The 13264-nt window shown below is 56.5% G+C and overlaps 1 protein-coding gene across 1 annotated transcript; it reads left to right on the forward strand.

The window, feature by feature from the left end:
- Positions 1-1409: 1409 nt before the first annotated feature.
- LOC309594846 (metabotropic glutamate receptor 2-like) lies at positions 1410-12913 on the forward strand (the record flags this gene model as incomplete). Its single annotated transcript, XM_082321250.1, is given in 7 exon segments — positions 1410-1427; positions 9241-9510; positions 9512-9698; positions 10431-11407; positions 11459-11537; positions 11907-12344; positions 12840-12913. Coding segments are annotated over 7 exon segments (2043 nt in total).
- Between the last annotated feature and the right edge of the window lie 351 nt (positions 12914-13264).

The following is a 13264-nucleotide window of genomic DNA, read 5'->3' on the forward strand; positions in this document are numbered from 1 at the left end:
GCTCTGGGATATGGCCTGTGGTGAAGCTGGAAGGGGAAAGCCCCAGGGCTGGGCTCCCCTTGCCAGGCAGGCAGGTCCATCTGGGAGGGAGTGTTGGGCAGGATGGGCAGTGGGCAAGGCTGCAGGGGTGAGGCGGGCTGGGGCAGGAGGAGAAGGGTCTCTGGCAGCAGCCAGGAGGCAGGGGGCTGGGTGAGGGGCACGGCAGGGAAGGAGGGATGTTCCCTGCCCCCCTCCTTGCACCAGGCACTGGGCAGGGGGCACTGCTCAACCCGGGGGTCACTGCCCGTGGCGACCCTGTGCCAAGGCCCGACCTGCAAGATCTTCTGCAGCTCCAGGATGCCGAGAGGGCCGGCGCTGCGTACCAGTGCCTGCAGCATGCTGTCCATCGCAGCCAGGGTCTGTGAGGCGGACAGAGTCTTGGGGGCAGCCCTGGAAGCCTCGGGGTGGGGGTGGGGGGGGGTGTCTGTGGCCCTGCGGTGCCCAGGAAGGGGCCTCGGGGTGGGGGAGGTCCCTGTGTTTCACCCTGTGGCGTACCTGGGAGTAGAGGAAAGCCGTGGGTCCCTGGCTGTCCTGCGGAGGCAGGTGGAAGATGCTGCAGAAGCAGATTTGGAGGAGGCTGCTGCTCTTCTCCTGCAGAAGCAGCCCCGCTTGGCTGTGGGGACAGAGAATTGCTCTTCAGATCCAGCAAGGAGGAAGCAGACCCCGGGGTTGGAGACCTGGGCTGATCCCCACACTGCAGGGGACATCTCAACCCCCCCATGACGCTGACACTCGCCTTTGGGGGGAAAACCCTGTGGCACCCCCTGCCCTGCTGTCTGCCTCCCTCGTGGACCCAGGGCTGGGGAAGCCCCCGACCTGGGATTGCCCAGCACCGGGAAGGCCAAGCTGGGGGCTGGGGCAGCTACCTCATGGAGCTGATGGCCAGCATGGCTTGCTGCCGCACCGCAGTGTCCAGGTGGTCAGCGGGCTCCTCTTGCAGCAGCACCTGTGGAGCACAGCAGGGTGGGACGGATCGGGATGGGCAGTCTCCCTTGGCCAGCAAGAGCCTGCGGGGCTGGCAGAGCCCAGGTGCCCCCATCTTGGCACCCCCTCCCCACCCAGCACCCAGCGGTCCCAAGCCCTGTGGTGGGAAGGGCTGTGCCCATTACAGAGCCACAGGCTGGCCGAGAGACCTGCAAATGTCATCGGGTCCAAGCCTGGGCTCCAGCCGGGCCACCCAGGTGGCGTTGGAGCATCTACAAGGACGGAGACCCGGAGCAGTGCTCATCCACACCCCGCTGCCTGGCCGAGCCCTCTCCTGCCCCCAGGGCCATGCCACTGCACGCTGCCCCTGCCTCAGCCTGGCTGGCTGTCCCCTCACCTCAATGGTCTCCGCCACCTCCAGCTGGCAGAAGTAAAGCATGTCCCACATGGTGGAGTCCACTCTGGTAGTGCTGCAGATGGTGTGGACGGAGGCCAGAAACTGCAGCTTCTGGTCCTCTTGCTGCCAGCCGGGGAGGGGACAGATGGACAGACAGTGTCAGGGGGGAGAGAGAGAGCTGCGGGGTGGCCAGCACAGCCCCCAGCACCTTGTGAGCACGGGATGGGGTCAGAAAGATCGGCCAGGAGACAGGGGCGCCGCCTCGTAGAACTGGCCAAGGTTACCTTTGGTCTGCTCCGGAGGAAGGCTCGGATGATGCCCAGGGTATACGCTTCCTCCCTGGGCAGAGCCAAGGCAGAGTGGCATGAATCTGGCAGAGAGAGAGCAGGCAGGGCTGGGGGGCAGGCAGGGGGGAACACTCAAGCCCTCTGCCCAGCTCCCGGTGATGTCACCAGCCCTGGCTCAAGGCTGGGATGCTGGTGTCCCCTGTGTGCCTGTCGTGGTTTAACCCCAGCCAGCAACTAAGCACCACGCAGCCGCTCGCTCACTCCCCACCAGTGGGATGGGGGAGAGAATCAGAAGGGTAAAAGGGAGGAAACTCGTGGGTTGAGATAAGAACAGTTTAATAATTGAAGTAAAATAAATTAGAACAGTTAAATAGGCAAAGCAAAAACCGTGCACGCAAACAAAACAGAACAAGGAATTCATTCACTCCTTCCCATCGGCAGGCAGGTGTTCAGTCATCTCCAGGAAAGCAGGGCTCCATCACGCGTAACGGTTACTTGGGAAGACAAACGCCATCACGCCCAATGTCCCCCAAGCAGCGATCGTTGCCCCCTCCCCCGGCTAGCTCCCCCAGTATATATATACTGAGCATGACGTCACATGGTATGGAATAGCCCCTTGGCCAGTCTGGGTCAGCTGTCCTGGCTGTGCCCCCTCCCAGCTTCTCGTGCACCCGGCAGAGCATGGGCAGTTGAAAAGTCCTTTACCACTGTGAGAGCCACTTAGCAACTACTTAGCAAGAACAAAACGTCAGTGTATCCTCGACATTGTTCTCATCCTAAACCCAAAACACAGCCCCATACCAGCTACCAAGAAGAAAATTAACTCTATCCCAGCTGAAACCAGGACAGTATCCACCCCTTATTCCATAACATTTACGTCATGCCCAGGTCCCACATTATCCAACATATCCTCATTAAAGACCACCCCCTTCCTTTCCTTTGATACAATACACGAGTATCATTCCCTCTAGAACATTTGTTGAGTTCATTTAGTTTATGACTCTGGGATTCATCTGTCATAACAGTCTTTCTGGGCAGGAGAGGTAGCGCGTGGTGTTGGATTGTAGCATGCTGAAGCCAGGTCTAGTTCTACCATCTCTGCGCTTTGCTTGGTTTCCTCAGAGCTCATTCTCCATTAGTTTGGGCGATTCTTGCTATATACTGTTGATATGTCATATAGTAATCACAGAAGTGATGACATACAGTATTATACAGCAACAAACATTATATAATTCAGTTCATTGGCTATTTTCACCCAAAATCAAATCTCCTTGAGGTACACATCGGACCTCCCCATCTTCCCGCATCACCCACCAAGTGCACCCAGGTCCTTGAGCAAAAGCAATCCCACGAATGCGTTTACCTTTGCCTAAGGTGGGATTAACCCAGACTCTCTTTCCCATCGTATTTTTTATGTGCACTACAGGGACTTTATCCCCCTCTACAGTACGTATAAGTTTTGATTGGGCAGGGCCAGCTCGATTGGCAGATCCCCTGGTGTTGACTACCCAGGTGGCCTTTGCTAAATGTGTATCCCAATGTTTAAATGTCCCACCACCCATTGCTCTCAGTGTAGTCTTTAACAGTCCATTATATCGTTCTATTTTCCCAGAGGCTGGTGCGTGATAGGGGATGTGATATACCCACTCAATTCCATACTCTTTGGCCCAGGTGTCTATGAGGTTGTTTCGGAAATGAGTTCCGTTATCTGACTCAATTCTTTCTGGGGTGCCATGTCGCCATAGGACTTGCTTTTCAAGACCCAGGATAGTGTTCCGGGCAGTGGCATGGGGCACAGGATATGTTTCCAGCCATCCAGTGGTTGCTTCCACCATTGTAAGCACATGGCGCTTGCCTTGGCGGGTTTGTGGGAGTGTGATATAATCAATCTGCCAGGCCTCCCCATATTTGTATTTCAGCCATCATCCTCCATGCCAGAGGGGCTTGAACCGCTTGGCTCGCTTGATTGCAGCGCATGTTTCGCATTCATGGATAACCTGTGCAACAGTGTCCATGGTTAAGTCCACCCCTCGATCGCGAGCCCATCTATATGTTGCATCTCTTCCTTGATGGCCTGAGATGTCATGGGCCCACCGAGCTAGAAATAATTCACCCTTATGCTGCCAGTCCAGATCCACCTGAGCCACTTCAATCTTAGCAGCCTGATCCACCTGCTGATTGTTTTGATGTTCTTCAGTGGCCCGACTCTTGGGTACATGAGCATCTACGTGGCGTACTTTTACAACCAGGTTCTCTACCCGGCCAGCAATATCTTGCCACAATGTGGCAGCCCAGATGGGTTTGCCTCTGCGCTGCCAGTTACTCTGCTTCCATTGCCGCAGCCACCCCCATAAGAGCATTTGCGACCATCCATGAGTCAGTATAGAGATAGAGCATTGGCCACTTTTCTCGTTCAGCAATATCTAAAGCCAGCTGGATGGCTTTCACCTCTGCAAACTGACTCGATTCACCTTCTCCTTCAGCAGTTTCCGCCACCTGTCGTACAGGACTCCATACAGCAGCTTTCCACCTGCAATGCTTCCCCACAAGACGACAGGACCCATCAGTGAACAGGGCATATTGCTTCTCATTTTCTGATAGTTTATTATACGGTGGGGCCTCCTCAGCACGCATCACCTCCTCCTCTGGCGATATTCCGAAATCTTTGCCTTCTGGCCAGTCCATGATCACTTCCAAGATTCCTGGGCGACTGGGGTTTCCTATTCGAGCCCGTTGTGTAATGAGTGCAACCCACTTACTCCACGTAGCATCAGTTGCATGATGGGTAGAAGGGACTCTCCCTTTGAACATCCAGCCCAGCACCGGCAGTCGGGGTGCCAGGAGGAGCTGTGCTTCAGTACCAACCACTTCTGAAGCAGCTCGAACTCCTTCATATGCTGCCAATATCTCTTTTTCAGTTGGAGTATAGTGGGCCTCAGATCCTCTGTATCCCCGACTCCAGAACCCCAGGGGTCGACCTCGAGTCTCCCCCGGTGCTTTCTGCCAGAGGCTCCAGGTAGGGCCGTTCTCCCCAGCTGCAGTGTAGAGCACATTTTTAATATCTTGTCCTGCCCGGACTGGCCCAAGGGCAACTGCATGAACTATCTCCCGTTTAATTTGTTCAAAGGCTTGTCGTTGCTCAGGGCCCCATTTGAAATCGTTCTTCTTGCGGGTCACTTGATAGAGAAGGCTTACTATGAGACTGTAATGTGGAATATGCATTCTCCAAAAACCCACAACGCCCAAGAAAGCTTGTGCTTCCTTTTTGCTGGTTGGTGGGGACATGGCTGTGATTTTGTTGATTACATCCATTGGGATCTGACGACGCCCATCTTGCCATTTTATTCCTAAAAACTGGATCTCCTGTGCAGGTCCCTTGACCTTACTTTGTTTTATAGCAAAGCCAGCTTCCAGAAGAATTTGGACTATTTTCTTCCCTTTCTCAAAAACTTCTGCTGCTGTGTTGCCCCACACAATGATGTCATCAATGTGCTGCAGGTGTTCCGGAGCCCCACCCTGTTCCAATGCAGTCTGGATCAGTCCATGGCAAATGGTGGGGCTGTGTTTCCACCCCTGGGGCAGTCGATTCCAGGTGTACTGGACCCCCCTCCAAGTGAAAGCAAACTGTGGCCTGCACTCTGCTGCCAAAGGGATTGAGAAAAATGCATTAGCGATGTCAATGGTGGCATACCACTTGGCTGCCTTTGACTCCAATTCATATTGAAGTTCTAACATGTCTGGTACGGCAGCGCTCAGTGGTGGCGTGACTTCATTCAGGCCCCGATAGTCTACTGTTAGTCTCCACTCTCCATTAGACTTCCGCACTGGCCATATGGGACTGTTAAAGGGTGAGTGAGTCTTGCTAATCACTCCTTGGCTCTCCAGCTGACGAATCAGCTTATGGATGGGAATCAGGGAGTCTCTGTTGGTGCGATATTGCCGCCGGTGCACTGTTGTGGTAGCAGTTGGTACCTGTTGTTCTTTGACCCTCAGCAACCCCACAACAGAAGGGTCCTCCGAAAGACCGGGCAGGGTAGACAGCTGTTTAATTTCCTCTGTCTCCAATGCGGCTATGCCAAAAGCCCACCGGTACCCTTTTGGGTCCTTGAAATACCCTCTCCTGAGGTAGTCTATACCAAGGATGCACGGAGCCTCTGGGCCAGTCACAATGGGGTGCTTCTGCCACTCATTCCCAGTCAGGCTCACTTCAGCCTCCAATACAGTCAGCTCTTGGGATCCCCCTGTCACTCCAGAAATACAGATGGGTTCTGCCCCTTTACAGCTTGATGGCATGAGGGTACACTGTGCACCGGTGTCTACTAAAGCCTTATACTCCTGTGGGGCTGATGTGCCAGGCCATCGAATCCACACAGTCCAGTACACCCGATTGTCCCTCTCCTCCACCTGGCTGGAGGCAGGGCCCCTCTAGTCCTGGTCATAGCACTCGTTACTCACTTCTTGTAAATGCGAGTCAAAAGTCCCTTTATTAGGATTGGAAACAGAATCAGCCCTTCTACCCTGTCTGAGGAACTGCTCGCTGGAAACTGGAGCCGCAACTCTCCTGGGAGAACCACCTTTTGTAGTTGTTTTTCCTTGCAACTCACGTACCCGTGCCTCTAGGGTCGAGGTAGATTCTCCATCCCACTTCCTCATGTCCTCTCCGTGGTCACGCAGATAAAACCACAGGGTGCCCCGTGGTGTGTATCCGCTGTATCTTCTCTCTTGAACAGAGGGACGCTTACTCCTAATGGCTGAGATACTGCTTCGTACAGGTGAGGAGTAGGATATATCCTCTTTGAGTTGCTGGACCTTCTGGGACAGTTTTTCCACAGCCGATACGCAGGCCTGTAGGGAGGAAGAGAGACTTTCTTCGTATTGTCGGAGCTGGCCAGCCATTTCATCCACTGTTGGTCCCTCTTCATCTTTCCAGGTCATTATTGCCAATGAGTTTGCATGTGATGATGGTGCGCTCCGTACAAACTTCCGCCACATGGGTCGTGTGCATTGGACTTCGTCTGGATCTTTGGATAACTGCTCATTATCCAGGTCATTATAAATCACTTCCAGCACAGCTAATTCCCTCAGGTACTGGATACCTCTCTCCATGGTGGTCCACTTGCCTGGGTGACATATAACATCTTCCTTGAAGGGATATCTTTCCTTCACACCTGACAGGAGTCGCCTCCAGAGGCTGAGGGCTTTTGCCCCTTTTCCAATTGCTTTGTCAATGCCTCCTTCTCTAGAAAGGGATCCCAGCTGCTTGGCTTCCCTACCCTCTAATTCCAGGCTACTGGCTCCATTATCCCAGCATCGGAGCAGCCAGGTGATGATGTGCTCACCTGGACGACGACCGAAATCTTTTCGCATATCTCGCAGCTCACTCAGGGAGAGGGATCGGGTGGTTACCATCTCATTTATGGGTTCCGCCTCTTCCTCCTCCTGTTCTCTCGATGGCCCTGGCTCATCATCAGCCCTTACTAAACGAGCTGATTTCCTTGTGTATTTTTTCTTCTGTATAGGGGCAAGTGATACTGGCACGGATTGGTTCTCTGGCCCAGCCGCAGTGCCTATCGTGGGGGCTGGCACAGCCACGGGGGCCGGCGCAGGGGCTGGCACAGCCGCAGTGCCTGTGGCAGGGGCCGGCACAGCCATGGGGGCCGTCATTTTGTCATCCAATCCAGAGACCTTCTCTTTCCCTTGAGGGTACTGAATAGTGTTGAATAGGGCTCGGTAGGCGTGGGCCAGGCCCCAGCACGTTGCAGTGATCTGTGTCTCTCTGGAGTTGCCAGGGTGACAACATACATTTTCCAAATACTTTACTAGTTTTTCAGGATTCTGCACTTGTTCAGGGGTGAAGTTCCAAAACACTGGAGGTGCCCATTGTCCTAGGTACTTGCCCATACTCTCCCACACACCCTGCCACTCATAACTATCCAGCCTTGGAGGAGATCTCTGGATGATATTCTTAAGCTGCTTATTAACCTTAGATAAAACTGAAACAAAATTCCCAAGAACTATCAACGGATATATCTTAACTACCCAAGGATGCTCAAGATAATGAAAAATTGTTGTAATGAAGGAGAAAACATCATAGAAGAAAGTAACAAAGGTGCCATCCTGTATTTCCTCCATAAAAAAACTCTCAGAAGAGAAGGTATAATTGCTAATTGTCTCCATGAGGTGGTACCCGAAGTACAGTAATGGCTTCACTACAGAACCCAAATACCAGATAGCACTCAAGGCCAGTGTTTTAATAACCAGTCTTCCAGGCAACACATCACTCATTATGGCAAAGCACAGCAAAAACAAGAGCATGGTGCAGATCAGGTACACTAGTACCGAGAACGGATGAATCAATATTACAACCAATAACTGTTAACAGAATGAAATTCCTTAATACACTCTAGTTAATCTGTTATTATCTCAAACCCTTCGAGCCCCACGTTGGGCGCCAAAAAGGACTGTCGTGGTTTAACCCCAGCCAGCAACTAAGCACCACGCAGCCGCTCACTCACTCCCCACCAGTGGGATGGGGGAGAGAATCAGAAGGGTAAAAGGGAGGAAACTCGTGGGTTGAGATAAGAACAGTTTAATAATTGAAGTAAAATAAATTAGAACAGTTAAATAGGCAAAGCAAAAACCGTGCACGCAAACAAAACAAAACAAGGAATTCATTCACTCCTTCCCATCAGCAGGCAGGTGTTCAGTCATCTCCAGGAAAGCAGGGCTCCATCACGCGTAACGGTTACTTGGGAAGACAAACGCCATCACGCCCAATGTCCCCCAAGCAGCGATCGTTGCCCCCTCCCCCGGCTAGCTCCCCCAGTATATATATACTGAGCATGACGTCACATGGTATGGAATAGCCCCTTGGCCAGTCTGGGTCAGCTGTCCTGGCTGTGCCCCCTCCCAGCTTCTCGTGCACCCGGCAGAGCATGGGCAGTTGAAAAGTCCTTTACCACTGTGAGCGCCACTTAGCAACTACTTAGCAAGAACAAAACGTCAGTGTATCCTCGACATTGTTCTCATCCTAAACCCAAAACACAGCCCCATACCAGCTACCAAGAAGAAAATTAACTCTATCCCAGCTGAAACCAGGACAGTGCCCCAGGGGCAAAGGTGCGATGCTGGAGGGCAGCACGGGGAGGGGGCCCTGGCGTGCCCAGGTGAGGGACACGCTGGCACTGCGGGGCAGGGAGAGTCCCTGTCCCGGGATGCCATGAGAGGGCTGGCTCCCTGGCCAATGTGCCGTGGGAGCCCCGATGCCAGCCCGCCTGGGGGATGGGAGCCTGGGACAGGGCAGAGCAGGGTGGGCAGCCCCCTGCCTGCAGCGCCCACACACTCACCTGCCTGCAGCGGCTCAAGCTTACACATCTCACTGGGCTTTGGCCTGGAGCTGGGAGCTGGGGCAGCTCTGTCCTCCTCCTCCCAGGCCCGCCTAGGGTGGTCGGGGAGTCTCCCCGCCATCCTGCGGAAGGAAGGGAGGGAGGCAAGGGGTGAGAAGGACCCTGCGCCCCCTGGGGCTGCCCTGCCGGGGCGGTGGGGCAGAGGTGGCCATGCTTGGGGGGCTCCTCGCTCCCCCCCGTCCGGGAGCTGCTGGCAGCTGCCCAGAGAGCCAACGTGTCCTTCATGTGGGTGGCCAGTGATGGGTGGGGAGCCCTGGAGAGCGTGGTGGCTGGCAGTGAAGCAGTGGCGGAGGGAGCAATCACCATCGAGCTGGCAGCCTACCCCATTAAGGAGTTTGCTGCCTACTTCCGTAACCTCAACCCCTACAATAACAGCCGAAATCCCTGCTTTCGGGAGTTTTGGGAGCAGAAGTTCAAGTGCAGCTTCCACACGCAGGACTGTAGCCGGTACTCCCTCAAAGACAGGCAAGTTTGAGCCAGAGTCCAAGATCACGTTTGTGGTCAATGCGGTCTATGCCATGGCCCGCTCTCTCCACAACATGCACCAGGCGCTGTGCCCCAACGCCACCAAGCTCTGCGACGCCGTGAAAGCCGTCAATGGCAAGAGGTTCTACAAGGACTTTATGCTCAATGTTAATTTTGATGGTGAGTCCAGAGATGGAGACAAGGGTTGGCTGCCTAACTGGAAAGGGATGGGTGGAGGGACGGGGAGGAGGAAGGAGACCCGTATTTGACCCAAAGCCCTCCGGTTCCTCCATCCTGCCCACACCTGGGGACCCGTGTGCTATGGGCTGTGGTTGTCCCAAGATGCCAACAGCTCACCATCACCCTTGGGAGGCAATCTAGGCCTTCTGTCCCCAGTGTGGAGAAGCTGGTGACCAACTCCATCCTGCTAGAGCTGGGTGGGACCGGCCCCACAGGGGCCCCTCCGGGAACGTCAGGCCTTGGAGACCTCACTTGGAAGCGCCATGATTTATTCACATTTCAGGGATTAAAGTGGAGGGAGAACCTTGATCAGGGACCTACATAGTTGGGGATGAATTAGAAGTGTGGCTGTGCTCTGTGACTTGGGCTGAGCCCAGCTACCCAGGTGTCACTGAGAGCCATGGAGGCTGAAAAATCCCGCTCTGTCCCTGCAGAGCTGGCTGGGGCTGCCGAGCATTTAGGCATGTGGGGAGATGATAGTTCTCAACCATTGCTTTCCTGCTCCTAACGTGTGCATAGGCAGCAATTATGAGAGTGAAGGCAGGGAACAGGTTGGACATTTGCCTGTGACCATGGTGGGATGTGACCCTTTGAAGGGGCCCTGCCTCCACGCCGGGAGCGAGCACTCTCCTGCCCCATGGCAGTCACCATCTCCCTTTCTTCTCCCTCCAGCTCCGTTCAGGCCAGCAGGCACCAAGAGTGTCGTTCGATTTGACCGCTACGGTGATGGCATCGGGCGCTACAACATCTTCAGCTATCACCACATGGACGGGCGGTATCGGTATCAGAAGGTGGGCTACTGGGCTGAGGGGCTCATCCTCAACAGCAGCCTCATCCCCTGGGCTGAGACCTCCATCCCCGTGTCCCAGTGCAGCGACCCCTGCAAGAAGAATGAGAGAAAGAGCATGCAGCCCGGAGACATATGCTGCTGGATCTGCATCCCCTGCCAGCCCTACGAGTACTTGCTGGATGAGTTCACCTGCATGGACTGCGGTCTCGGTTACTGGCCCAATGAGACCCTGAATGGCTGCTACGAGTTGCCCCAAGAGTGTATCCGCTGGAAAGACGCCTGGGCCATTGGTCCCGTCACTATCTCTTGCCTGGGTTTTATCTCCACCCTCTTTGTTTCTGGAGTCTTCGTGAAGAACAATGATGACACCCCCATCGTGAAGGCCTCAGGCCGGGAGCTCTGCTACATTCTCCTGACCGGGGTCCTCACGTGCTACAGCATGACCTTCATCTTCATCGCAAAGCCTTCCACCGAGGTGTGCACGCTCCGGCGTCTGGGGCTGGGCACGTCCTTCGCCGTCTGCTATTCGGCCCTCTTGACCAAGACGAATCGCATCGCCAGGATCTTCAGCGGGGTGAAGGAGGGGGTCCAGCGCCCCCGGTTCATAAGCCCCACGTCACAGGTGGTCATCTGCATGGCCCTTATCTCTTGCCAGCTGATCATCGTCATCATCTGGCTGCTGGTGGAGACCCCCGGCACAGGCAAGGAGACGGAGCCTGACAAGAGGTACATCGTCACCCTCAAGTGCAACAACTGTGATTCCAACATGCTCGTTTCGCTCACCTACAATGTCCTCTTGATGGTCCTCTGCACGGTCTATGCCTTCAAGACACGGAAATGCCCCGAAAACTCTAAAAGGGCTTGATCGGAGCGGTCCTGGTGACTTGGGCCCCGCAGGGTTTGTGGCTAGGAGATGCGTGGGCCTGGGCAAGGGTCTTCGGCCATGGACCTGGTGATGGTCACCTCTGCATTGGGGCGTTCGTTACCGGGTGAAGTGTGGCTGAGGGGGTAACGAGTCCTGGGGAGAAGGACTGCCCTTGGCAGACTGTTTGCTAGGGTGAGGATGGGAAATGCCCCTGAGACCTCCAGAGACCCCCTCTGACCTGACTGCAGAGGAGTGATTGCCACCCTTCAGCCCCAGCGCATGAATGCCAACCCCAGGGCCCGCCTGGTCCCTGGGAAGCCGAGCAGTGCAGGGGATGGAGGAGCGTGGGGTGCACCCTGCACCACCTCAACCCCCCAGCAAGGTGCCCTGCCGGCTCTGGAGGACTGTGTGGGGGTGGCTGCGGTCGGGGGCTTCTGGAGAGGACCTGTATCCCCTGGTGGGAGCAGGCACTGGGATGAGGGGTGTTGGTGAGGCTGGGTGGGGTGCTGCTCAGGGTGCGCCCCCCTTGCAGGAGCAGCGTGTCCCCATCAGGGCAGTGCCCATCCTCTGCCCATGGGTCTCCAGCAGGTCCACCCTGACGGAGGGACCCGGTGCAGGGTGGGATGTGCCTGCGGGGTGCAGGCAGCAGCCTCTGCCCGGTGGGAGGTGGCTGGTGCCACAGCGAGGGCTTCATCCTGCCCCACTCGGGGCAGAGGGCTGGCGGCAGCAGCACCTGATGCCCACCGCTGTCTCCAGGTCCAGACCACCACCATGTGCATCTCAGTGAGCCTCAGCGGCACCGTGGTCCTTGGCTGCCTCTTCACCCCCAAGCTCCACATCATACTCTTCCAACCCCAGAAGAACGTGGCCAGCCACCGCGTGGGCACCGCTCGGTTCAGCGTGGCAGCCGCCAGCTTTAGCCAGTCCCACGGTGAGTGCAGGGGGGCTGGGGAAGGGCTGGGGGGCAGCACCCCCTTCCTGGCAGGGAGCTGGGGGCAGCCCAGCACGGGCCCCTGAAGGAAACAGGGGTGCAGGGTAGGGCACAGCTGGGAACAGGGCAATAGAGGCTGCTGTGTCCCCTATGGCTCAGCCTTGGCTCTGTCCCAATCCCCCATCTCCCCCTGCCTCACGTGGCTGTGAGCCCCAAGGCTGCAGCATGGTCTGCTGGGGGGGACCACTCCCGGGGGCCTGTCCTCACCCTGGGGGGACACGGCCACCCTGGGCACCCTCCACCCCAGCCCCGGGGGATGCAGCTGCCCCCGGCCCCTGTCACCAACCCAGGGGGGGCACAGCTGCCCTGGGCACCCTCGACCCCAGCCCTGGGGGACGGAGCATCCTGGGCACCCATCGCCCACCCCAGTGGGATGCCGTGGGGGGGGTGCTGCTGCCGGACCCCAGCCTGCCCGACTGCTTCCTTCCTGGCCAGGCTCGGCCTCGCAGTACGTGCCCACAGTGCGCAACGGCCGTGAGGTGGTGGACTCCACAACGTCGTCCTTGTGAAGGACGGGGAGGCCAGGTCGTGGTGCTGCTGCTCCTGCCCGCGGCTGCACTGCACCCCGGCTCCCTCCCCAGGGAGAGCAGCGCCCGCGGCACCGCCCGCTCAGGGGCCAGAGGCAACCGGGAGGCTCGGCCCCCGCCCCAGCACGAGCTACACGTCCCACGCGCTGGGTCATGGTACGTTGTCACCCTTCCTTTGCACTGAGCCACGTTACACATCCCTTGTCCCCTGCCCTGAGCCCTGGTGCACTACCCCCTGTCCCTGCACCCAGCCATGGCGAACATCCCCAGTCCTTTGCACTGAGCCGTGGTGCACGACCCTGTTGTCACCTGCACCGAGCCATGGTGCGTGTC

Source organism: Platalea leucorodia, assembly GCF_965183815.1.
Source record: "Platalea leucorodia genome assembly, chromosome: 9".
NCBI lineage: Eukaryota > Metazoa > Chordata > Aves > Pelecaniformes > Threskiornithidae > Platalea > Platalea leucorodia.